Source organism: Parambassis ranga, chromosome 24 (genome assembly GCF_900634625.1).
Source record: "Parambassis ranga chromosome 24, fParRan2.1, whole genome shotgun sequence".
Taxonomy (NCBI): Eukaryota; Metazoa; Chordata; class Actinopteri; family Ambassidae; genus Parambassis; species Parambassis ranga.
In genome coordinates this window covers 13,255,106-13,282,479 of record NC_041043.1, presented here as the reverse complement: position 1 = coordinate 13,282,479, position 27,374 = coordinate 13,255,106, and the positions used below count along the sequence as shown (strand labels likewise).

At 42.4% G+C, this 27,374-nt stretch overlaps 1 protein-coding gene across 2 annotated transcripts in view; it reads left to right on the top strand.

The window, feature by feature from the left end:
* Nucleotides 1-3,596: 3,596 nt before the first annotated feature.
* The window catches only part of cnih3 (cornichon family AMPA receptor auxiliary protein 3), a 57,193-nt gene continuing 33,415 nt past the window's right edge, over nt 3,597-27,374 (top strand). For both annotated transcript variants that reach the window (XM_028397448.1, XM_028397447.1), the window contains exons 1-2: nt 3,597-3,689; nt 16,392-16,460. In XM_028397448.1, the coding sequence (XP_028253249.1) occupies nt 3,612-3,689; nt 16,392-16,460 (147 nt within the window). In that variant the 5' untranslated portion in view covers nt 3,597-3,611. The remainder of the gene's footprint in view (nt 3,690-16,391; nt 16,461-27,374) is intronic.

Below are 27,374 nucleotides of genomic sequence, written 5' to 3'. Positions count from 1 at the left end.
GACATCTAGTTTTGCTCCCTTGTTTGTCACTGTCTAGTTTTACGTCCTGTCATTGGCTGTGTCCAAAATCACTCACTCACTACTCCCCCTATGGGGAGTTCAGTGTAGGGCACCATATAGTGAACTCGTTAGGGAAACATGTCGGACACTACCTCCGTCATTTCTGTTGCTCATAATTACGTCTTTGCGTTTGCGTCGCATTGCAAATAAAACATGGCGACCTCTGCTGGCTAAAGAAACTACGGACACAGCAGGTCATGTTACATTTGTTAAACTGATCATTAAGACGGGTAACGTAACCTCTGCTCCTGTTCTTCTCGCCGGTCCAAGCAATGCATGATGGTACATATCGCTAATGAGTGATGGACACTACTTTTCATGATGCATTGTGGGATACATTGAGGGCCATATGTAGTGATTAGGGAGTGATTTGGGACCCTGCCCGGGTGATTCCCCGACTGGTTTCACCTCTTCCCACTAACCTCGTGTAACTGCTCCATGTGCTGTCACATGTTTCTCCTCATCCTGCCCGTCATCTTGCTCTGTGTTCCATGTTTGTCAGGTCTGTATTTTTTTGCTGTACTTTGAGTTAAGTTGAACTGCAGTTTACCGCGTTGCTATCAGGACTCCTGACAACAACATTATGATGTTTAGCAGCTGTAAAGTTTAGAATATGAGTTTTTGAAATGTCACACCAGGAAAACATGTGTCATTACTCATACTAGCTTTGCGGCTTTGGGAGTTTGTACATAGTGCTAGCTTATATGAATCTACAATGATGAAAGAGAGCATCACTGTTGCCATGACAACTAAGTGATGATTACGTTCCTTGCCTACAGTCATGCTGGTTTTGCAGCTTAAGTGCTGCACATGATTTACATGCTGCAAAGGAAGACCATGCCTAGTTTGTCATGCAATGGTAGACCATGATTTTGGCCTAACTTCAGAGGCAGCATGACAAAAATGTTGCATCAGAAAGTGCTGAGCAATGCCGCATGAATCCGCTGCATCACTAGTTGCGGACCGCCTGTACCTGTCTGTCTCCTCCCCCTCTCAGGCCTCCTGTCTGTCTCTGCCCCGACACTGTCTGGGATCCCCGTGCCTCACAAAGTGGCCGACGGTGCTGTCATATCTCTGCACGCGCTGGGGGAATAATAACATTGTGACAGCGGAGTTGTTAAGTGTCACAGCAACAAAGACGAGTCCTGGAGTGACTTAGCAGAAGTGAGTGTGTGCGATGAGGTTGAGGAGGATCTTAGTCAATTTGTGTAACTTCACAGGAGGACTGAGTGACAGGTTTAAGCATTAGATTACAAAGAGCTCATATGACGATACACTGAAAAGAAGAAGATGGTAATCTAGACCTCTGCCTTTTTTTTAATAAACTCTTAAGGAGCCGCTGAGGAATCAAAAGTGTATTTATTTTCTGGAATAAAGGAGCTCACAGGATGTGGGGGGAGAAACAGAGTGACTGACTGCTAACAAGCCCAGCACCTGTTTCAACAGGTTTAGCTCTCAGACAGCCCCGGTCTCTTCTATCCTTCCCCTGCCCACTCCACACCTTCCCCCTCATCCTCCGACGCCCTCGCAGCTCTCCCCTCCTCCCCCTATAGTGAGCCCATGGACCACAACAGCTTACTACCCCTCCTCCCTTTTCCCCTATGTGACAACCTGCCAGGTGAGGAGACAGTTGGAAAAGCTAAACCAAGCTAAACAAGCCCTGACGGCATCAGCCCCAGGATGCTGAGGACCTGTGTCCACCACCTGTCCGCAGTTCTTCAGCATTTCTACAACCGGAGGGTGCCACTCCTCTGGAAGACCTCCTGCCTGGTTTCCTGTTTCCAAGAACTCGTCTCCATCTGGCCTCAGTGCCCAGTTGCCCTCACATCCCATGTTATGAAGGAGGAGCTGGAGAGGTTGGTGTCAACCGACGTTTGAAGCAGTGATGAAGAGGAGAACACTGAACAATGGATCAATCATGGATAACCCCGACCACCCTCTCCTCCCTGTACTGGACAGATAACGGAGCGCCTTTTCCAAAAGGCTCAGACAGCTTCGTTGTCACACAGAACGCTACAGGAAATCTTTCCTGCCTCATGCCATAAGACTGTACAACTCTGTGCCATAGATGACTGACTGTTGTAACTGACAAAGGTTTCACATGGTTTAGCCCTTTAATTGCACACCATCGTACTTGTACATATACTTTATATTTTCTTGTAAATAATATTTGTATTTTTTCCAAATATATGTTATACATAATTGTAGATGCACATTTTTAAATATCATTTTTTCATCATCATCATCATCATCATTATGATTAATATTATTTAGCAGTAGAATATTGATTTGTGTTTTACTATGTTTTTACTTAGGCGTATGTTTTAGCCTTTACTGGTAGAACTTGGTACATGTCTCACTGATTTTTGTGTTTTAACGTTCAGTTCAGTTTTCTTTAGTTTGGCCTGTTTTCTAGTTGACATCATTGATGACAGCGTTTTCTTGGTGCTTGTTTTTCACCTCATTTTACACATGTTTTAAATAAATTGTGTGTTTGTGAACGGTGGTTGTGTTGGGGTGCTCTGGAGTCTCTGGAAAGCACTTCTTCTTTTTTATTTTATGACATGGAAAGTTCTATATACATGCTAAATGAGTGAGTGATCTTGCAAACTGCAGACCGAATTTTCAGCTTTTGATTGTTGTTGTATTGGCTCTTGCAATCTATAAAAACTCCAGTAGGTGGCGTCAGTCTCACAGCTACTGCATACTGTGTGTGTGTGTGTGTCTTCTTTGAAGACATCAATAAAACAGAATATTGGATGTCGTGGAGTCGCTGGATGATGATGATGATGATATATTTGAATGTTGTTTTTTTTAATATTCAGGCATCTCACTAACTGTGTAGTTCTCCGTTCACAGTCATCCGCTTTTAATAGGATCAGAAAGTCTGTGTGGATTATGGGACCGGGTGCTGCTCGTTTAAATCCACCTGTTCACACCTCTTCCTGCGCGCTCTGCCCTCTGCCGCTGCTGATAGGTTTGTCACGGGCAGAAAACGGCATTTATTAACGGCGTGTGCATGAAGGGGGCGAGGAGCTCCTGTCTCATATCAGCACAGCTCGGCGCACGGGCTGCAGCAGGGCTTCTTCTTCTGCCGCTGCTGAATGGATTTACTTATCATTTCACCTCTCCTGGATGCTTTTGCGCATAACCTCTCCGTATCAGCCCCCCCACCACCACCACAACCACTCATGTCTGAGAAACCCGCCGCCGTTTCTGTGATTACATGATCACCTCTCCAAGACTGCGGACACTGATCGCCGATCATGCCAATTGCACTGATTTGAAAGCAGCTCTGACTTCAGTGTCACATCAGCGCCGCTGCTGCTGCTGCCGCTGCTGCTGCTGGGTGGACGCACGGCTGAGCATCTGGACACGTTTTCTGCAACAAATTGTTGCAAACATTGTGCGTGAAGTCATGGTGCCGGTACCGCCTCGGCTGTCCATGGCACCCTAAGAACTTTCTTTCCATTTTTCCCCTCCTTTTTTTTGTTTTAGATGTTTGTTAGCGGGATCTTGTTTCCTTGGGAAATTATCCACCGTTTTCCATTATGTTCACTTTTGCTGCCTTCTGCTACATGCTGTCTCTGGTTCTCTGTGTGTCCCTGATCTTCTTTGCAATATGGCACGTAAGTACCCTGTTGGTATATTTTCATATATTTGTCGTCTTTTTGTGTGTGTGTGTGTGCATATTGGACACGCAGGTGTGCGTAATGGGGCTAGATGCCCCCCCACCCCCCCAAGCGTTCAGCCACCTCAATGTAAATGTTGTAGCTTTTCCCTGGTAATCATTGCAGAGTGGTTTTTGGCACATGAACGCGACAGATGCGCACATGTATCTTTGACTTTGTCACATTTTCCATAACATTTGGCTACTTCACAAATTCCATCTGACCTAATTCGATACGCAGAAATGCCTGCAAGCATGTGCAGCATCCTCCAGATCAATTAAGCAGCCTTCCTTCCAGATCAATTAGGAAACCTTGTAGAGCGTTATCTCCCCCGTCTCATCTTCTCCGCTCTGCTCCCTCTGCCTTTAATCAAGCCTCAGCTCAGCTACACACACCAGTGCCAATATGACTGACTGCATTATGATATTTGAATAATCTAATTATTTGCTCCCTGAGCCAACATCTCCATCATGCAGGGCCTTATGTAAAGACAGATTTGGGTCAGGTCTTCCAGCCTTTTGCCATGGGTTTGTCTTTTGCATGGAAACAGCACCCAGACCTGATGCACTTGAGATGACTGATCCTCTGGCAATTACAGCTAATAGTTGGTCTGCCTGCCTGTCTGTCTGTCAGACAGTGGCCCATGTGTCTGCTCACAGAGCAGAAACAAAAGACTCCAGGACAGCGAGAGTGCAGACACCCATGATAGTACAGTTATTATGCAGAAAACAGACTAAATATAGGCCGCAGCACCTCTGTGTCGCTTAAACACAACACAAATCCTTCAGTCTGTGCTGCTTCATGATAGAATAGAGGGACAGGAGACCACAACGCATCCTTCCTCCGTTCTGTCTTCTGCACATTCAGCCGTGGTGGAACGATCACACAATAGAACACGTTATTCTGTAGCTTCAGCAGTAAACCAAACCGCACCGGGCTTTATTTTTGCATTCTGCTTAAGACGGCAGAAACTGTAGAGATGCCTCCTCCAGTGATTCCCATTCACGATGACATACAGACGTGCAGTATAATAAGCTGGGGCTCCATACTGCAAGGAAACACAATTAGGAGGAGGAGGCTGTGCGGTGTGGGGAGCTGCGGAGCCAATAAGGCTGAACGTTAACACCAACCACCTGCCAAGATGCTGGGAACATTTTGGCTGTAACTTCTGTCACTTCTATCACTCACTTCCATGAGGGAAGCCAGTCTTTATTTCAAGAACTCCTCAAGAACAGGAGGATGTTTCTAAAAAAGAGCAATCAGGCAGAGTCACACTACCCCATGGTAAAATTAAGCTCTAAATGAGACGATGTGTGTGTGAATGAACATAAAACAAGGATGTAACACACGCACCGGAGTCACCGAATGACAAATGGCCTCGACTTCTATCATTAATTGGTCATAATCAATCAAGCCATACGAGTTAATGAGCAGGTCTACACTCAGAGTCCTCTGTCCCCCTTTTTCACACTCAGGTGAAGCTTCTTGGTGATAATAGGAAAAATGAGGAGGATGTCAGCTATCTTTGGAATATGTGTTATTATTAATCATCTTTCTCTCTGGCCATCCCCGGACTCAGGGCGGGCAGAGGTGTTTAAAGAAAGAGCAGGTCACATAATGAGGAAGGAGCAGAGCCTGCGTCTGAGAAAGCCCATTAAATCCAACAGCAGGTTTTTTTTTTTAACATCGCTTCATGTTTACAGATTATTGCAGCATTAGTGAAATATAAGAATTCACATTTCTGTGGTGACAGATTTTTGCTTTACATATGTGGCCATTGTAATTTTTTCCTCCATGACAAAAATCTGATGGCTTTAGATACCATTTTACATGCAGGATATGTCATCATTTCTAAAATATTAGTTATAAACACTGACGGTTTATGAGCCTTTGACTTTTAAAAGCCCCCTAATTGAGATGACACTTTAGTCAGTTTGAGTCTTGTTTTATTGTCTCTTTGTAGTCATTTCTGGGCTCTTTGTTTTTCTTCAGGGTCTCTTTGTAGCTGTTGTGAGTATCTTTGTAGTGATTTCTGACTCATTTGTCTTTTCATTGTTGGACTGATATGAGATGTTCTGGCATAACACTGGCCCACTGACACCTTTTGGCCTGTGTGTCCTTTGTTTTGTCCATGCCTTGTATATTCACCTTGTTTTATTTAAGGGTTGGGTAGGAGTACGCAAGGATCTTAATGCTGCACACATTCTTAAAGGTAGAGTAGGAGATTTCATTCTGATGCACTTCTTGTTAAATTAGTGTAACTTCTCTTTACAGTCCGATAGCAACCAATTAGTTTGGCAGTTTCGCATTAAAACAAAGAATATGAATCATCTGTGGAAGCTATAAAACACTAAAAACATCAGCCAATCCTCCGGGTGGACCCTGCGTGGAGTATTGGCTGGTTGTCACTCTCTTCCTGCATACCGCTCACCAGAGAGGTACATGCATGATGGCCGAAGTCACAGACCGCAGCTCGTCTTCAGGTAATGCGCGTCCATGTGATTGGGAGGCGTGGCTTCGGGGTGAGCTCCAAGAGAAAGGGGCGTGTGTTTACTTTCCAAATCTGGCTGACTCTCACTGAGTTTTCAAAATCTCCTACCCTACCTTTAAGCCCAGAGAAGCTCTGCATGCATTGCTGCTCTCATGTGACATGTGTGCACTGCTTCTTGTTTAGAGAGTACAATCAATTTTCAGTTACAGTTACACAGACCCTGCTGCTCCTTTGGCAGGTCAGCACCACCATTAAGGAATAATGACCATAATATTGATAATGACTATACCCTAATATTCTCACTGTGGGACATAATGATGCTTCAAACCAGATGCAGGATCAGTCTGTTCCTCACATAGAATACAACAGCACTCTCACCCATGGGAGCACTCACATAAGTGATTATGAAGCCATTTTAATTAACATACAAGGTGAACTGCGACCTCCCTCGAGCTCTATGGCTGAGCACTTCAACGATCCCACTCTGCTTGAATGATTCTCCTCCCATGTAACCACAGCCTGTAATGTACTCTAAGTGTCATTAAAGCTGGGAGCGAGCCAGGCGCTTCCCCTAGAGCACCTCAGATAGATGGGAAAGCCCCATGGTGCTGATATGATGTAGAGAATGTCCCGGTAACACTGCAGAGGGCAGGATGTCAGGTTGACATCATTTACTCTCACAATTAGGTGTGTAGTGCCTGGGCAACGTGAAAGGTTTGGTCCCCCAGACCACCAGGAGCCCACTAAAGGCCCTTCCTTTGGTTTGCTGTTTGTAGTATTTGATGCTGGCTGATGGTCCACTTGTAGGCTAAAACCAGCCTGTCGGCGATTCATTTATTCACTTAACCGGGTGCTGGTTTAAATAACACAGAGGCAACACTGCATATCAGGATTTGATACAGACTTCAGGTTAGATTTGGAGGGGCGCAGATCACTTCCTGTTGTTTTCCTCACCAAGCGTAACTTTGCATCACGCTGAGATTTTGACAAGTACAGGGCATTCGCAGGTTTAACAGAGGTGTCGTGTGAATAATCGCTCGCACTGAAGAACCACAACGCACCCTCAACTGTTACTGTCTCCGATGACAGAGCAAAACAAGTGGTGCAGAGAGTGACTAAAGCTGTGGAGAAAGGGGGAGAGAGGAGTCCTTCCCTTTGAAATGCAGAGGATTAGATTTTGATGTGGCAGAAGGATGATTTAGCTTTAGACACAGATGTGAAAATGAAGAGAGATTGAAAGTGGAAGTGATATTATTTACCCTAGTGTAGTTTTGCCTGAGGCCTAAGCTTGTTCTTGTGATCTGTAACGCCTCAGATGTATACTGTATGCATGCAGCGTCTGCAGGGGATAGACCATTCAATCCCCAAAGAAAAGGACAGACAAAGTCACAGGAAGGTGGATGAAAGTCTGTGAAAAGAGAGAGGAAAAATGATGAGTGATGGAGGAGGAGCTGCCAAAGAAGCTGTGAAGTCCTTACAGAGGAAGGGTTGGGCTGCTGCACAGGTGACTGGTGCAGAATACAAGAGAGTGAGAGAACAGTGACTCTCTTTCATGTTGCTAAGGATGCAAAGTCAAAAAATAGATTAAGGATCGAGATCAAGGAGAAAAATAATGAGAAAGAGGAGCAGGCCACTCCAGTCACAGCATGGAGAGCACTGCTTTGTGGGAAGGGCACTGAAAGCTGGCATTGTCTTCATCTGCATTAAATTATGTGTTAAGAACATTAATGAAACGATGATGAAGTACAGCCAGCGTTCCTATCTATCTATCTATCTATCTATCTATCTATCTATCTATCTATCTATCTATCTATCTATCTATCTATCCATCCATCCATCGTCCTGTACTACAGGATCTTGGCTGGGCTGGACCCTATCTTAGCTGCCTGTGTGCAACTGCTTTCAAACTGCTTTCTGTTCTGTTTCTATTTCTTTAGTTTAATTTAGAGGACATTCCAGGTTATCAATGTTCATTGAAAAAAAAAAAAACAAAGAAAGCAAAGCATGGTGTCCCGTTTTAGGACTGTATGTGAAACCACTGGTTCAAATAACATGGAAAATAAAACAAAAGAATTTCCTAAACATTAAAGTGAAGAAATAATACAAACAGAAAACTTAGTGTATGAGTTAGAGATCATTAGAATATTCTAAAACACCACAGGGTGTAGGTCCAAGAACTGTTGTCTGAACACCAGCTGGTTCACACAGCTACAGAAACTTCCCAGCATGCACTTCACTGAATTGCACAATGAGGGAGCCACTTGTCTTCAAGGTGCCCTAGTGAGACGTCAGGTGGAAGAAATGCATAGGATGATACAATTGATTGTAATCTCAATGAAGCAAACAGTCAACATGGCTTTCTGGCACCAGGCACAGAAGGCTAATGGAGGTGGTGTTCAGTATATAGCTTGGTTGGCTCAGCATCGATCCACGTGTTCATTAACCCCTGCTGGCTCCTTCATCCATCATTCTGACTTCTATTGTTCCGCTGCACAGTACACACACTGGAGGATTACACGGGTGATCCCCGTCCTCCCTCCTTTCTCTCTCCAGCCCTTTCTTTCTTTCTTTCTTCGCTCCCTGTTTCAGCTGCCACTTCCTCAGCTTTTCATACTTAAACCTCTTCAGATAATTGGTGTGCAGTTTCAAGCTTTACTTTCTTTTTCCGTTCTTACTCGTTAGCTGTGTCAGTGATGATGTTAGAAGAGGCTGGTTGGCGGAGCGGGTCTCATCACGTCTGAAGACGAGCCTTAAATAACGACGAGCAGGTTTCCTGATGTCCTGACTGTTGCTAATAACCCATCACAGACACATTACTTCTTACATCAGACAATGTTTCTTTGTATGGACGTTCAGTTTCTGAAACACTTTCTGGGTCTGCTGATCACAATTGACAAGGTAAAGCCCCGGAGGATTTGTGGATTTGCATTGATTTTCCTGTAAGAGAAAATGCACTGTGTCTGCAGGTACAGTGGATAACACTGTGCACTGGTATTATATGGAGATAAATACCAGTGTTGACAATGAGTAGGCTGGTGTTTTAAATAAGCAGTGCACCTGTAGATGACTTTATTATTGACCAGCATTTATGCAAACCTCATACCTTAAACCACATTAGCCACACCAGCATGCAGACCACTCACATGCTTTAGTTCACTTCCTGTTTTGGGCAGCAGTGGCACAGTGGTATAGCAGGGTTGTCCCATAACCGGAAGGTTGGTGGTTCAATCCCAACTCCTCCCTAGTCACTGTTGTGTGTCCTTGGGCAAGACACTTTACCTGCATAACCTCCAGTGTACTCACTGGCATATGGCACTCTTTGCTGGGCTGCCTTAAGCAATTTCCCCATTGTGGGACTAATAAAGGTTTCAATTATTATTATTATTATTATTTTGAAATCAATTAGTCTCCTCCATTTGCTGGGTTTTCACCTCTGTCTAATCAGTGATTTAAATAAAATATATGCTGTTCCTTCACTGCTCTCAGCCATATTATTGTAGTGGGTCTTCTCCTGCCTGTTTTTTTTGGACTTGCACCCTTTGGATTTCTGGACTTGGTCTTTTTGGATTTACTCTTTGACTGCTGCTTGTCTGTTGTGGTTTGCCTTGCTGACTGATAGACTGACTGTCTGGCTGTGTATGGACTCTTGCTTGAAATAAACCTCTGGATTGTGAACTTTATGTGGTGAATCCATGCAACTGAGACATTCTCTGGTCTCTGGCCACCACTCAGTTAGCAGAATAGCACATACTGATAAATGCTTAGCAGATCATGCACTGTGTTCTGATGGACCACAGTGGCTTTAATGCTGTTTTATTATCTTATATGTTTAATATGTTTATTTATATCATACAGTGGTCCCTCGCTATAACGTGGTTCACCTTTCGTGGCCTCGCTGTTTCGCTGACTTTTTTGTGCAATTTTCTGCCATTTTCAATGTTCTGCATCTTGAGTGATTGACAGTGGTCTACAGCCAGTCTCCTCCATGTGTGTCTCCTGTACAGTACAGGATGCGTACTGAAAACAGGTTTTGATCTTTGGTTTCATTCTGTAATACTGGACTTATTTTTCTATGGTTTGAACTTTGAGAGCATTTGAGAGTGTTTCAGGTTAATGCCTGTCTGAGAAAGGTATATAAAGTGTGTAGTGATGGGTTTTACAGCCATAATAATTGTGAAAAATGTCACATATTGTGGGTTATTTTTGGAATGTAACCCCCGCGATAAACGACGGACCACTGTATCTGTATATAATTTTCATTATATATATATATATATATATATACAGATAGTCTGGTATGGCCTGTTTTTACAGCCCTCGAAGCAGCATTATCCTTCTCTTTTTGTCCACACTGGTGCTCATATAGTACATTTTTTTTAATTAGCAAGCAACAAATCAAAAGAAACTCAAATTCAGGACATCTTTCTGTCATTGCGTGCCATTTATTCCATCACTTGTTTGTTTGCTTGACACTTAACATCAGTGTCTTATAATTCTCTTTCACATTATTACAGAGATATCAATCAATGCAGCATAAAATCACTCTGTTAATAGTCTGTTAGCCAATTAATTAATTGTATGTATGAACGAGATCATACAATTCCATGGTTTTAACTTTGTTTGCCTCCTTTACTCTTTTTCTTTCACTTGGTTTAAAACAAAACTCCGATACTGTCTCAATAATAGTCTGTAAGGTCAAGAGAGCAAAGGCTGCTTGAATCAATGTTTCCATGGTTATGCAACGTTTCCCATTGATTTTAGAAGGAGTAACATTGTCCTGCAGTTATGTTACTGTAGCATCATTGTGCTGACCAAACAGAAGGTGTGATCACACAGCCTGTTTTCTGTAAAACAAATATTGAAAATGCTGTGTTGATGATGAGTCACAGTCGTTCCATCGTTTTCCATCAGTGTCTTGCAGAAGGCTCCACTTTGCACAACACTGTGCAGAGAATGCTGATTTGAAAAAAAAAAAGTCTGAAGGGAAGGGATTTCTTCCATTTGATCTCATCACAGTGAAGAAAAGGGTTAACTGAGCCAGCTGGGCTTTAGAGAAACCTCCAACTCTCAGCCCCCCTTTGCAAGGTGTTCAGCACACATACAGGCTGACTGGAACATGTTAGTGGTTAAAACACAAGTCAGACAGATGGTGACCTCTGGGAAGTCTGCAGGAGCAGCAAGAGTTTGATTCTCCACACAGCAGGAGGGCGAACCTGACTTCCGGCTGCAGATCCAGGATCATTCAGTGATTATTTATTTTACCATTAGGTATGGAACGGTTCAGGACAAATTTCGAACCCTTCGGTACATGTGTCACGGTTCAGGGTGTGTGTGTGTTGTTCGGCTCAGGCATTTTTTTTCCCACTGGCACGGAGACGAGTGTTCACAGCTTGCTCAATCTGGCGACTTTCCAAATCTGTTTTTGTCAAAAGCTAACCGCTTTTGACAAATCTAGTGACTTTCTCTGGTGACTTTTGGAGACTGACGTGAAAGCATGTGTCGTTCTGCAGTTACTCCTCCTCAACAAGCAGTGGGTGCGACCGTGAGCTCCTTCCCCACCCCAAAGCACTCACAGACCCCCACACCACTCGGCATCCAATCGTGCACAAAGCTGCGGCTTACATAGCAGGATGTAAATAGCATATTCCAATATTATATTTGGCAAAATTGGGAAAAAAATAAAACGGTGGTAGGTTGAACACTTTAAATTATGCAAATTAGGCGATGACATCATTTAGTGGGACAGCCAATAGCTTCTAATATTACTGAGGAGTTGGCAACACTGGAGCATCTCTCTGAAGCACTAACACAGTGACAGAATGGAAACCTCAGAGGGGAAACAACAGCAACACAGTGTAATAACTGATTCTTAAACATGGTAAATGTTGGATCATTATATTTTATGCTAACCTCAGGTATTACCAGGGCGTTAAAACCGAACTGTACCGAAAACCGTGACCTCAGAACCATGATACAAACCGAAGCGTGGGCTTTGCGAACCGTTCCACACCTGTTTTCCATCGTCAGAGTAAAGATGTCGCTCTTTGCCATGATGTGATGTTCCTCATAAGGAAGGCTTGCAGCCCGTGGTGTAAACTTTGCATCGTGCTTGTTAGCTAATGCTGAGAAACAGATTGCACAAATTAGGTCCAGCACTGTGGACAGCATGCATATTAAATTAAAGATGTTTGGCACTGGCTTCAGTCAGCTCAGAGGTTGGTGAGAGATGGTTGTGCAGAAAATTAACCCATACTGAGTTTAAAATTCCAGGAGATGGGGCTTGAATAATTTAAGTGGACCTTGTACAACAGTATTTCACATTAGAGTGGCGATTTCTATGATTGCTGTAGTGGGTTTTTAATCTTGTTATTTCCATATGAATGACTTGAAGACAGCAGAGAGAGGGAACCGTGTGTTCGGTCGCTCATAGCTTCAACCATAAATTTACATCGGTATACTAAGACGCAGCAAATTAGGCTACATCCATCCATCTTTGTTTCCCCCCTCATTGCCCACACACACAGCAAGAAGTCAGCACACTAGCAGACAGACTGCATTGAAACACACTGTTTATGCAAACTCTGGTATGCCAAGAGAGGAGAGCAGGGAGCCAGTTTGCTGGCTGTTTCTGCCAGCCAACCTTGACTTCAAAGCAGTCTGCTAAAACAAACAGCCACAACAAAACAGAACTGAATTCACAAAAATACAACCCGCAGTCTCTGCCAGCATATCTTCTGCAGGAATCACCCTCTGAGCATGTCACAGATTCGATTTTTTGGTCATCTGGTCTGCAGCTCAGAGGGAAGTACTTGTGATCAGGACTGATTGAGCAGCCTCAGATCAAAATAGATGGAATTCAGGTTTAGGGTGCGTTTTCCCCTAAAGGATCACAACAGTTATTAAATGGGTCTTTAGGCCTCTTTCTAACTGGTAATGGAAATATTGTCAAAATGTAAGCCTGAGTACCATTAAAAACCATTGGACCAGGTCTTGCCCCTCACGGTCTGCTCACCTCCCGGCCGCCTTGGCTTTTCTTTGTATGATGTTACATACAAATTGTAAAAACACATCCTTTCTTCAGAGAACTGTTGACTTGTCCTTTGAGACAAATGGCTGTCTTTGTCCATCTTAACACAAACAACTGGTTGTTACATGGACATCTACGAAGAGGCTTGTCTTCAGTTGCTAAAATTGACATCATATGGACTGTTTAATAATCAGGGGAAAGGTATATATTCAGCATTAGTCCATTTTGCCTTGGCGTAAGGTTCCAATGTTAAGATTTACAGTGAATCAATACAATACCTATGGGTGAGAACGGAAAGAATGAGATCATAAAAGAAAATAGGCTATTGGTGTCCCTTTAGGTTGACGCTGCTTGGAGCGCTTCTTTTGGAGGCTTCAGACCACAGGACACAGACAAGGACAAGGATTCACCTTGCTCTGAGTTGTGCCACTTCAGCCCCTGCTGAGTGTCTTTTAGGGCTGACATCCTCTCCGAGCATCCAGTCCATCGTGTCCATCTAATATGGTGCTGGGAGGATGTATAGGCAGGATATTTCTGCTGCGCTTTAATGTGTGTGTCTCTGTGGAGGAGTGTGTTCTGCTGCAAGAATACGTTTGGTGCTTTAGTGTATACTTGGATTTAGATGTACCATGAAGAGTGTATGTTTGTATATGTGTGTGTGTGAGTCTTCCTGTCGTCTATGAGGAGCAGCCTGGGGGAGGCTAACACACTGTAACAGAGCAAGGCAATGAGCCAGGATCACTGTTAGGATCCACTGGGAAATAACATGTAAAGAGCTGCCTGTCAGTGTGGGGGCGAGCCCAGGGAAATAACCCAGGACTGGTGTGAACCTCTGCCATCTCTCTGATGTCTGTAATTACCCATACATACACATTCACATGTACAAACGCACACGCCACAGCTTCCTCTGTTTTCTTGCTCATATAGCACTCAGTGCACTGAGTGACTCTATCTTTTCCAGCAGTGTCTCTCTGGCTCTCTATTGCACACACACAACACACAGCAACCCCCTCCTGAGGCTTACCTAGTCAAGCAGTGACATCTGTCTTTGTAGTGCGGTTGCCACCAAAGCAGCGCAGGCAGCGCCAATGAAACTGTTGCGTTGTGTCTGTGCGGTTTATCATAACCTGACATTGTTATTACCAAGAGCTGAATAAATGGTGGCAGCATCCAACAACATCTAAGACATTAATATTCAAAGGTTGAGCCCTGTGGGAAGATCTGAGTCAACACTTTAACTGGAGCAGATGTGTTAATGATGACAAGGGTGAGGGCATTAAAATGGTGGATGTGTGTACATTATGTCAACAAGTGAGGACTCAGTATAATGTCCATATCAAGCTGGATATTATGCTGCAGTAAACTCGCAACATGATCAACCTGAAATCTCAAAGCTGCTTTAACAGGAGACGCATATGTGGCATTGAGTGAAGTGGTTCCACACTGCTTCATTAAGTGCAGTGACGCTGTACAAACATTTAGGTGGACAGATATGCCTGACCTTGACATTTGATCTGACAGGTCGAAGTTTCTCTTAGGCCCTGTTCACACTGGAGAAAGTCAATCCAGCCAGAGTAGGACTGTATAGTATCTGGATAGCCTTTAAGCTGGATACGTTCAGGCCTATTTTCAAATCACACACGCGTGTCCGCACTCAATCTGGTTTAACCTGGCTTGCTTTTTTGCCTTTTTCCCGTGTTGTTTATTCCTTTGTAGCCCTGTTGAAAATAAACTCGGGGCATAGCTGCCGTAGTTCGACAGTTGTTTACATACGGCTTTTGTACGCAACCCGGACAGTGTCCCCGTGAACCCAGAAGTATCACATAGCTAGCCGGATTTGCGTTCAGACCTGAGACAAATGTGAGCCAATCCGGCTAGATGTGAGGTGGATCGAGATCTATCCGGATATATCCGGATTCGCGTTGTTCAGACTCAGAAAAAAAATATCTGGATATATCCAGAAACGCCAAAAACGCCCAAATCCCACTCTAGCCAGATTGATTTCCCCAGTGTGAACGGGGTCTTACTCATTGAAATATGGCAGAAGCTAATTGATGGGCTGACTATCATTCACATGCAGAGCGAAACTAGCCTCTTGAGTCTTTATTTGCATGGGTTGCCTCTAAAACAAACTAAAATTATTAATTAAAGTAGACTTTCTAGGATGTATTATCAACACTACACAGTAGTTCTTCGCTTATATATTTTGAGTTCTGGCTTAGAAAAATACGGTCTCTGCAAGTTTGAGGTAGAACACCCCTCCAGTCCTTACCTTTTTGTCTCGTTTGGTTATTCTCATGCTCCATTCTGCTGCTAAGGTATGTGATAATAAATAAACAAAATTCCTTAATAACCACTGGTGCGTTTTAATTTCAGCCCTTTAGTATCAAAGAAAATGCTTCTCTGCACGCAAGTAGACACCCAGGTGCTGCACAGTCATGCTACTGTGATACTATGCTAATATAACCAGACCTCATCATTGCTTTGTTCTGCATCCATTCATAGCTACAGTAAAAAAGCATGTGGCTTGCATTCTGTTGTAAAAAAAAAACGCTACAAAAAACAACAACCCTTCAATATCCGTTAAGTTTCTGATGACAACATATCTTTTAAAAATAACAACAACACCCTTCAATTATCTCACTGAAGTGTATTTATTCACTATTTGTGTTTTAATTAACCCAACAGGTCCTATTGAGCTACAACAGCTCATCTGAAAGCTCAGCACTGTAGCTTGTGTAGCGACGCCGGAGTAAACAGTGCACTTGATTGGGACTATTTTCAGCGGCACACATTGTCATTTGCTGGGTATTCATGGCAGCGTGAGCCGTATTCAAGGCCACTTCATTAAATGTCAACAGTGCAGTTTGTTGTAGTGTTGTTCTAGATGTTAATACAATAGAGGCATCATTTCAGTGTTTTATTGGGTTTGGACAGTCATTGGATGTAGCATATTACCATCTATGCTAATGATTAATTCATGTTATTTTACATAAAACAGAGAGTACTCTAGTCATAGTGCTCTGCAGCAATGCCTGCTCTGTTGCTTGGTGGCAATAATGCTGCTTTTTCATAGTCTAGTATAGCCTTTTCTCTTACTGATTAAACAGTCATCACTTCTTCTCTTCTCTCTCTCTCTCAGATAACAGCTTTTGATGAGCTCCAGGCCGACTTCAAGGTGCCGATCGATCAGGGCAATCCACTCCATGCGGTAGGTGTCCTTTCATACAGTAAAATACTGTCTCCTAATTTTTCTCCAGATGATTAATAAAGTTTTATCTTATCTTATATGTGTTTTTTTCAAACATACAGAAAATGGCCAAACACAAAACACACAGTACAGAACTTAACCAAGAGATTCTCCGTCTTTTCCGCTCTACATTCCTGTTCTTCTCTCTCGCGCTCGACATTAATTTTACATCGAGCAGCTGGCAGCGTACAAGTTTTGCTTGCCCTCTCCTCTTCTCACTTCCTGGCTGACAAGAAGACACCTATTACAGGACCTAGGGCCAAAGCATTAAGTATAGATGACCCGTCTTTTACAAGAAAAACCCTTGAATCCAAGTCTAAATAAAATCGAAGTGACAGCCACAAACTTAGATAAATGTGGAAGTTAAAGTTGATCTGACCCTTCGCATGCAGCCGGAGCTAACTGCTAGCATCTATCAGAGGGATGCTCATAGTGATAAAACTCACAAAGGGCAGTCTAATGTGAAGAAGCAGCCTCATTGGTTAAGTTATGGGTCATTAAATCATCTGTTGGATTAAGTGTATAATCAGTGCAATCCGGTTGCACAGATTTGGGTTTGAGTCATGTCAGATTGTGGTAAAAATGCCACAGTCAGGAAGGGCAACCTTATTTGTTGTGGTGTTCCAAAACTATCCCTTTTAATCCAACTCCTGAGTTTTTTGAGTTAAAGCTTATTTAGGCACAAAATCTACAAGTTGAGGATCATACCTAGAAATCCTTGCTCACTTCGTGCAGTCTTTTTCATCAATCTGTCTGAATCAGCACTCTGGTCCTACTAGATCACAATTAGTAACATGTAAAACACCTTTTTACCCAAAATTCACCACATTTGGTCAATAATACACCCACCACACACAACGCATACATTCATGCTAACGCAACATAAGGACATATTGCCCAACATTATCCAATAATGGGACTGCAAATGTCGAGGTAGAAGGAGGGAGGTTGGGGATGTTGGGGGTTCATGCTGCATAATGACTTTTACTCAGAAGTCTGAGGTTCAAGGCCCCCTGACTCCATGAGCAGTTTTGTTTTCACCTGCTGTTAAGTTTTGTTTTTTACTCGTTATAAGAGCTAGGCATATAATAACTTACTGGTTAAGGTTAGGTATTAAAAATCAGGATAAGGGGTTAGACCCTGTAACCTGTATGTGTGGTCGCCGATTTTTTAGCTACTCTCTGGACACCTCACTACACCCATGAACACTTAGCAATGCGGCCAGAGAAATGCACATTTTCACACGTTCCCTTTTCAGGGACTGAAATATCAACCTCATGTTACGATTACAGCCAAGAAAACTGTCCAGGCATCAGAAAACCGGTGCAAGCTTTTGGCTGACATTAAGAGAAACCTCCAGAGTGAATATCACAGGGTTCAAGGCAATAGAGACGAAGATGAGATCCCAACAGCTGTGGAAGTGATGATGAAAAAGAAGCAAACTAACCCCAAAAACACATTAGACTGATTTAATAAATGACACAAACCCCCTCAATTTACTGACTTAAAAGCAGAAAATGTTGCATGTCTTATGTATAAAATGTCACATCTGCCTAAATCTGAAGTACAGAGGAACACTAGTGCTCACCAAGGTTAAAGAAAATGTTGAATTCTTATGATAAATAGACACTTCACAGTTCACTGCACTGCAACACCCTGCTGCTTCTTACTGTTTGTGTCAGCTGATATGATGGGAGTCGAACGGCCTGACGCTACAGGATGTGGTCAGTGTGTGTGACACAGGACCAACACTCTGGTTTCATGTTCATGGTGTAAATCTTCAGCTTTTTATCTGCGAGTGCTGTTTAAACAGGGACACATATTTGTTTCATCTTTCAGAATATCATGTTTAAACAACAGACAGTTCAGAGCTTAGTACACATTATACACATCCTCAACTCCCGCTGGCAGCCTAGATGCTGAGAGCTGAGTCTTATGTTACTGCAGTTATATGTGTAAATGTATATTGTATATCACAAGTAGTTCTACTAACCAAGTCTGTTTGAGCCTTGCCTGTCAGAGGATGCTGCCAAGCGTCTCATCTCTTTCCGCTACCTTCTCTCTCAAAGTGAGGAAACACATTCTGCTTCATCACTCAGTGAAACTTGCCACAGCAGCAATCAGGAGAAGTGGTGGAGAAAAAAAATGTACATTAGGGCTGAAGTTGTTTTAGGATGAATTCCAGCCCTCTAAATCCTGCTCCCTGGAGTCTGTGGGGCTTTTACTAGCACAGTTGGCTCTTAATAATGCATGGTGCTACAGTACGGCACCAGCAGTTAAGACTGAAGGTGACTTTGACTTAACAGCTCCGGACTCTATAGCCTCTCTGGGGTATTGACTTCTATACATCCTTGGGGATGAGCAGTAGAAGGAAAAAAGGGAGAGAAAAGTTGGAGAAGATTGACAGAAAGAGAAAAAAAAACTGCAAACTGGGTGAAAGAGAGGAGTTAGAGATGGAGGCTGGCAGACAGAAAGAGGCAGCGGAGGCTGAATGAGGATTTCTTAAGAGGCAAATGAAAAGAAGTCTTCAGCTTGAAAGGCATTTTCAAAACTCTGAAAACAGTGCATTAGACTAGATTTCCCCACTCAGTGCCACTTTCATATTTTGTCATATTTGCATCTCATTATGCCATGTAGAGTGTATCAAAGAATCCGGCGGGGGAATGGGTACAAAAGGTTCCATCTAATTTTCTCTTCCCTTTCCTTTCTTCTCTCACTCGCCCATGTTTTTCCTAAACCCATCCTTCCCTCCTTTTTTTTCTCGCCTCCCCCTCTTTATATGGTGCTTCACTGCAGCCTGCTTTTACATGAAAATGTGGCCCTGAATCACATGGCTTCTCATTAAAATACACTTTCATTAAACACATTGTTAAAGTTAAAGCCGCTCTCAAAAGTTTTCATGACAGATTTTTTTTTTTTTTGCTCCAGCAGCTTCCAGTGTTTCCACCTCACCAAGATTCAGATAACATCTCAAATCCATCATTCTCTTTGTCTGTTTAATACAGCCGTAACTCTTCATGCCTCTTCCACACACACACACACACACACAAAGCAACGCACTTATGATCCATATGATCTCTCTCTTTCTTATTATTACATTATGTCTCCCGGCCTGCTACCCTTCCTTCCTCCTTCTTTTTCTGTCTCTTTCTTGAAGCCAGGCAGTCTAATTAGCAGCTTCTGTCAGCCTGCTCCCTCGGGGAGGATCCTCACACTGGGCAGACTCTCTACACACACTCACACATGCACACACACACACACACACACACACAGGTGGCGTCTCTCAACCTCTCTGCCAATCCTCAAGTCTCTCTTGCTCTTAAATTTACAGTAAACTTCATGCACACATAAATTCAAACCATAGCAGCCGGCCATATTTAGGGGTGTAGAGGATGTCGTTTAGGGAATGATGGGAGTCGAATGGCCTGACACTAGAGGATTTGGTCAGTGTGGCACTTAAGGATCGATTCAGGACCAACACTCTGGTTTCGGCACATTTCAGTGAGTTCAGGGTTGTTTTTGCTGTTATTGTTGATGCTCTGGGTGGTTTCCAAAGCACTACAGTGCATCTGTACAACCTTTTCCCAGTTTATATCCCATCACTGTGGGAGGACTATAGAATTCTTCTTTTTGTAAATTCTTTATTCTTGTGAATAAAGAATCAAATCCTGAATATCTTTAAGACAGGCCTGAAAGGAGCCAATTACCTGCCGCCTGCTAGCTTCATCTTCACATCATATGGTGCTCCCTCATAGCGCTGGACTGTTTCCAGCTGCTGCTTCCAGTTCATTGATTTTAGGACAAATACAATAACTCAAAGCAAAAACTTGCCAACTGGACCCTTCTCACCGCTGCCTGGATGCTTGTCACGCTTGTGCTGATGCTATACCCCAGCTGTTCTGTCCTCCTTACTGTCTCACACACGCGTGTCCAAATAAATCAATGACCAGTGGTGGCTGAGATGAAACATTCCAGAGAGTTTCAGGTCAAACGCCACATCTCTCAGCTCTGGTACTGGATCTCATTTGAAGCATTTAAAATGAACTGATTTTGTTTTTTTTTAACCACTGTTTGCCTTTGATTTCTGTAATCTGGAACAAACAGAACTGGAAAATTAATTTTGCAGTAATGTCAGTTTTAGATGAAGGACTCTTTGCTGCTGTCATTATACAGCAGAGGTACTTTCTGTTTTTGCTTCAGATTTTGGCAGGAATTGTTTTGTATCGTGACAACAAAGTGATAGCTAAAAAAAAAAAAAATTTGCACACGTCCTTCCGCGACAAAAAGCATTCTAAAGTTAGGCTGAATATAATGTGAGGCTACAGCAGTGGCAGTTAAAGTGGGTATCTTTGTTCTGGTAATTGCATGTTAGTTTATTACTGGCCAGGCAACAAACTACTTGTGACTGCCTTGACGCATCCTTCCACATCAAGCTCAACTTAACAACACACAGTGGAAACATAAGAGGGGACTCACAGTCAATACGAAGGAACTTCGGAAGGTCTGTGGGTTTTACATCACTACAAGTGAACTGCTTAATGGCCAAACGGCGTAGAGTGGTTTTTACTTCCCTCTGTCTACACTGACTGATAAAATATTTCTTCCATCCTGGAGGAAAAAACACACAGTCATGGTTCTGTAAATAAATATATATTCATATAGAATATATTTAGAATAATCCAAGGTTTCAACAGTCCATAATTGCAAACTTCAGCTACTCATTAGTGAATCTGAATGATCTAATTCAGGCCTCGGCTCTTGTATGACTCATACAGTGAGTGAACAAAGACAAATGGTAAGAGATTAAAAAACCGATTGAAGTGAAAAAATAATATTAATGCAGTTCAGTTTTTTTGGATCATGCTCCACTTTTGTATTACTGGAACTAACCTACTGAAGGAAACCGCACTTAAACAGCATATGCATTGATGGTCGTTTGTGCCAGGTAGTCCACTATGAAGCCTGACAAACTCCACAAAACAGCTGCTGGGGATGATAACCCTGATTTTAAGCTCTGAGACTGTTTACTGCTTTAGTTAATGATCATGTCTGAGCCCTTTTATGGACATCTTTAGAGGCAGACTTCTCTCATCAGCAACAAGCTGCTCCACCCTTTTCTTGTCTAAATCCTTTTATAATGTACATGCACATAGTCACATGACTGCTGTAGAGATGTGTAGATATGCACTGTATGTTTCCCCTTACGTCCCCTTATACTCTTACCATTACAGTTGTTTTCCTGGTAAGGACGAGTAGACGGGGCAGAGATTTGGACTAATCATAGACTGTAAATAAACATGGACGACATGACATCTCTCCAAAAAGTGAGGCCTAAACATCTTGATTGCCCCCTGGTGGCTGGCTGCAGTATGGATCAGAATCAGAATCAGAATCAGAATCGTGTTTATTGCCATGTAAGTGAAGGGGGTTCACATTACTAGGAATTTGCCTTAGTGATTGGTGCATACAAAGAACATATAATAATAATTAACATGAAATAAGATAAAACTAAGATAAAATTAAGTAAATAAACTAAAGTAAGGCTAAATTGACATGACATAACAGACATGACATAACAGACATACAATGAACAGAACACAAAATGAATGGCGGATGTAATGGTAAACATAGACCCTTATATGAACGAATGGAACAGTGTAATAATGTAGTAATGTAACAGGTACCACATGGGTCGGTGAGGTGGTACTAGTGTGCAAGTAGTGCAAGATGGTGTAAACAGTGCAAATAGTGATCATTGTGCAGTGACTATACTAAAGTGTCCTTGTGACGTGACAGTGCTGAGCAGTGCATTAATTACAGAATCATAAATTACAGGATCATAAACCCTATTCTGTTTTAGTGGATGGGACATAACCCATCATTTGTTTCCTATATGTTCATATTGTTGAAAAAGGAGGAAGTAGTGACACCACAACTGTTATTGCCCAGTGAGAAAGAGCCATTAGACAGACGATGTCACAGATTAACATGTTCTGTGCTGTATCCTGCATCTATGTCATGATTTTACACGTGTGTTCTGTGATAAAAAAGAGTTGCCTTTAGCTACGAGGCTTCTGTCTCTGGTGTCTGTGGCTTGTGCGGCTGTTACACAGACTGCGAGCGAGGATGCACACTCTTACATATTCACATGCACTTTATTATGAAGCCATAGCCACAGGCAATGATAATATCATCTGAGTCTGAAATCAGAGTGATAACTGTGAAAAGAGATGAAGGAAAGAGAAACTGGGCTGTTTTTATTTTTCCAGTCCAAATCTTTTATGAACGTGAATTTCAAGTGCGCATTATTAGTGTAGTGATGTTCATCAGCATCCCACCAAGGACACAAGCAGGAGTGACGACAGCTTCTGTAGCCTCTTCACGTCCTTTTAAATGCCCCCACCAACCCTTATCACTCCATCTCCCTCGCTGCTCCACGCCTGTCTCCACCAATTAAGTCTTCCTGAATCGAATGGGAATTTATTTCACAGCTTTTAAACATCATGAACTCCACTTCATCTCCAGGGGTTCATTGTCCAAGCTTACACAATGTAGTTGGTGTGCGTTTGCTCTTAAATTGTCCTGCCAGCTTAGATAAAGGTAAAACTGAGCATCCCACTCACGACACCCCCACTTGTCACTCTCCGGTCGACCCTCCCCTTCCTGTTTTCAAAGTCTTGTTTATGTTCCTCTCGCTTGCCAAGCAAATTCTCGCTGAGTAACATTTCAAAGAGGCATCAGCCTAATTGCTTGCTAATGAGTAGACAGTTGCGGAAAGCGCACGCACACAAGCACGCGGCGGAATATAATTTACGTGTCCTCGTTCAAACCCGACTGGGGATAAAGGAGACGGAAGATGATGCTGTGCAGGAAGGAGTGAACTGGTCCGGCTCCTTGATGAGGTGTGCAATCTCAACCAGAAATAGACTTTAGTGGCGGAAATAATTGGCTATCAGACCGAGTCCTTCATGGCTGTTGTGCTTTGTTTTTGTCAGAGGGACAGGCGTGCATGTGTGTGCAGTGGTTGAGGTCACAGTGGGGACAGAGGACGGGTTAATATTCTGCATTTTGAAGAACATGAAAGACCACAGCAGGAGTCTTTAATCCACAACTATGAATATAAATTCTTAACCCACACACACTTTTCAGCTTTTCTTCTTTCAAATCTCGAATTCCCTCTTATTTCCCATCATGCCGCTGGTGTACATTGCACTTCAAAGTGGAGCTTCTTCTCTTCTCGTACTCTTAAATGTATAAAATATTTTTTTTTTTAAAGTTTCCTTCTGATCTGCTTATGAAATGTGGTCCCATGAGGTTCTTTTGTGGCTGTGAGGGTCATGGCAGAGTGTCACACACATGCAAATGAAATAAATGAACGCTGCAAAATGATCCCCTCCTTTTACCTTTCACATAGTTTATCTTGTTATTGTTGCAGTAGTGTTGCCTCAGACTTATTTGCAGGAACCTCTGGCTTCATTATTTAGCACATGTTCATGAATTAATCATGTTCTAGGAGAGACCTTTGTAGAAGTGTACTTCTTAAAAACAGCAATCAAATATTTATGTTTACATCCTCATCAATACATATTGTAGGAAATGATACAGAGGCCTTGAACAGTATATCGGTATTTGCACCTGCAGATACCAGTGAGATCAAAAATAATATGGACACTCACAAATGAAGAGTTGTCTTGTATGAACTCTGACAAGGGTTGTGTATTTTTACTGGCAGCCAACGGGGTCGCACTAGTACAAAAAAAATGTGGTGGCACAAGCACGAAAGGGGGAGTTGGAAGGGATCCTTTGGGTGGCCACTGGAGGCTGGAATGTGTTCATCCCAGTCCTATTGGCACATCTTTTTGCTATTCATAATGCTAAGCTAGGCTAAACACGCTTTGCATTATGCAACACAGCCTCACAAGAAATGCATCATTTGGTCTATAATGCATCCTCCTCCAGCTAAGACAATGGTTTCATGCAAGCTAATGGAACATATGGCCATTATACCCCAGATACAGCGTATGGTTATGTTTATACTAACAGAACATATGGTTCTATTGTCAGATATCATCCGATCATGGGACTGACACAACTGCAAAAGTCTGTGTTAGGAGGTAGGCTTGGAGACGGTGGGGATACAGGCAGCATGGTGGTCCAGGGTTCACAGTCCCCTGACACCACAAGCTGTTTTGTTTTCACTCACTTCTAGTTTGTGTTTTCACTCATATTTGAGGTTACACATTGAAAACCACTGGTTAAGATTTGGCATTAAAAAAAAAACATGAACAAAGCAGTTCCCTTTTTGGCCACCACTTAAACACAGAGCGATGCAGCCAGAGAAATACACGCACATTCTGTTTTCAAGGACTGAAATGTCACCCTCAACTATAGTTGGACTACTTCCAAATGAAAAGTTGAAACTTTTGATCACTGATCACTGATTTGATCACTGTTTTGGCTGCATATTTAAAGCACAGAAGTGTTGTTGCTTTCTTTTAAAGAAGCAAATAAGCCTATCATCTGAGGTGATTCAGTGTTTTTACCCACTTGAAATCAAAGACACACACGTACACTAATCAGGAAAGAGTGTTTGCCTAAATAAAAAAGGCTAAAAAAAGAGAAACATACAGCAGCAAACCCAAACACACAATCAAGCCTGTATGACCCTGCAGGTTTTGATTTGCACTTCTAAATGCAGCGCTGCTATGATTTCAGCCTGTCTGCGCCGGAGACTCAGATACTTCAGTGTGATTGGTTGATATTTATTTGTGTTTTTCACTTTTCCTGTTTATAAACTGACTTCAAATAATCAACAACTGATGAAGTTATTGCACTAAAATAGATCCTCAAACATCAAAGTGACAGTGAAACCAGTAAGTTTTTCGCAGGATAGAAGTCATGTTTCATGGTGTTTAAACGTGTGAATGGACAGAAGCCGTCTCCCACTGATTCACACATGATCATACACACATTTATCTGGTCCACGGTAAGAGTCCACATCACTCTGTGCAAGACGAAGACATTATTAGCTAACCTCAGCCTGGACTCCAAAGTGCAGGATGTCTGGAGAACAATTTATTAGTTACACACCATACACACACCATATAGTTAAGTATGGTGAGAAGCAATCTGGGTATGTTTGTATTCTTACCATTAAACAGACGTTCCTGGGATCTAGTTAAGGTTTTTGGATGTCAGAAGAGGTGTCAGTGCTGGCAATCATGCCAATTTTTGCTCCAAGACTGAGCAGTTCCTAAAATGGCCACTAGAGGCTTATTTCAGATTAACCCTTTCACTACTATAATTATAACAGTTCACCTTGTGTTCTGTGTTTCAGAAAATGTTCTTTGTTTTAATTATTTTACCTGTTTTTCTTGACAGATGAAATATAACTTTCAAAAGCTGGCACATATATGCTATTATGTTATAAATGCTCAGAACAGTGTGTAATAACAAGAAATTTGAATTTTTATCAAATTTCTCTTTATAAACAACGGTGGACGGTTAATTCCCATTGACCTTAATGTTATGACCATTTTGCAGTTGGAATAATCCACAGCAGCTGTTGTGAAAATTCACCCATTTAAATGGTTTTAAGGTTTAGAATACTGGATAATTAAGGGCATGGCCACTTTAACACTTCATATCTGTGTTCACATGTACAGTAGAACCTGATTTTTAGATTCTTTTAGAGCACTCAGATGACCCATGCAGGCACAGGAAGAACATGCAAACTCAGATCTTTCTTGCTCAAGGCTGTGCTAACTTTAGGCAGCATGAGAGATGCATATATATACTGTCCACAGCTTTCTGTGTATGAAAAAGTCAATGGAATACTGTGGCTCAACACTCAACCACATGCTGTATTCGGTGTGTTTTCTCCCCAATTATTACAGCACATTTTCTGCAGTTTTTAATCCTGTTTTCCTTGTCTTGTTACAAAATATCAGTTCAGCTTTAGACACGCTGGCTTTGATGTTCTGCCTCAGCCTAAATATTTTTGTACACTTCATCTTTTCCATGCATGGAGGAGCCTTTGTTCTTGAGGTTTTCAGGCAATTTATAAAAAAGCACAGACAAAGCCAAACTGACTGTCCACAGGCACAAACAGAGTCACTCTTCAGATCGATATATGATTTATAAGCAGGGGGAGTTGTGCATCGTCCTCTGTGGAACACGCAGCACTGCCAGTCAGGTCCGGGTCGCGTCCTCTATAGGAATAAGTTAATATTTGATGGTGGTGTTAAAAGCGCTGGTGAAATAGTGGCTGTTAGAGTCAGCATAGTGGTGAGTGCTGATTTAAGCATTTAATACACAGAGGGAGATCACTCAAATATATTAAAATACACGAAGTTATGTTAACAGTGGCAGCTACTGCTTAATGCCACTGTACATGTGAAGATATTGTGTGTTACAAAACCTCTGTTCTGTCAGACTCATCACCAGAGTATTCAAGGAAATGGCAGAGAAGCTTGTTGATAGCTTGTGGTACTCATGACCTTGTTTGCTTACAAAAGGTTCAAATGATGCAGTGGTAACATTGACTTGGTGCTCATGTCCTCTTGTCCTTCCATAAGTATTTGCAGATGATGCTACACTAAGCTTTAAAATGTTCACTCCAGCCATTCTCACCAGACAACTGACAGTAGATGTCTAATTTTATGTCAACCAGTCAGTGAAGGTCTCATCTAACGAGGCAAGGCAAATAGTGGCTAGTGTGTCAGAGGATGTTTTTTTTCTGTCTTTATCAGTTAAACTTTAGGTTTAAATGGCATCACTTTGTGCTGTTGTTACTACAGGTTGTTGCATTGGTCAATCATCATCTCATCATTAGTAGACCTGTTCAGTCTGGACCAGAGTTATTACTGCCATCTA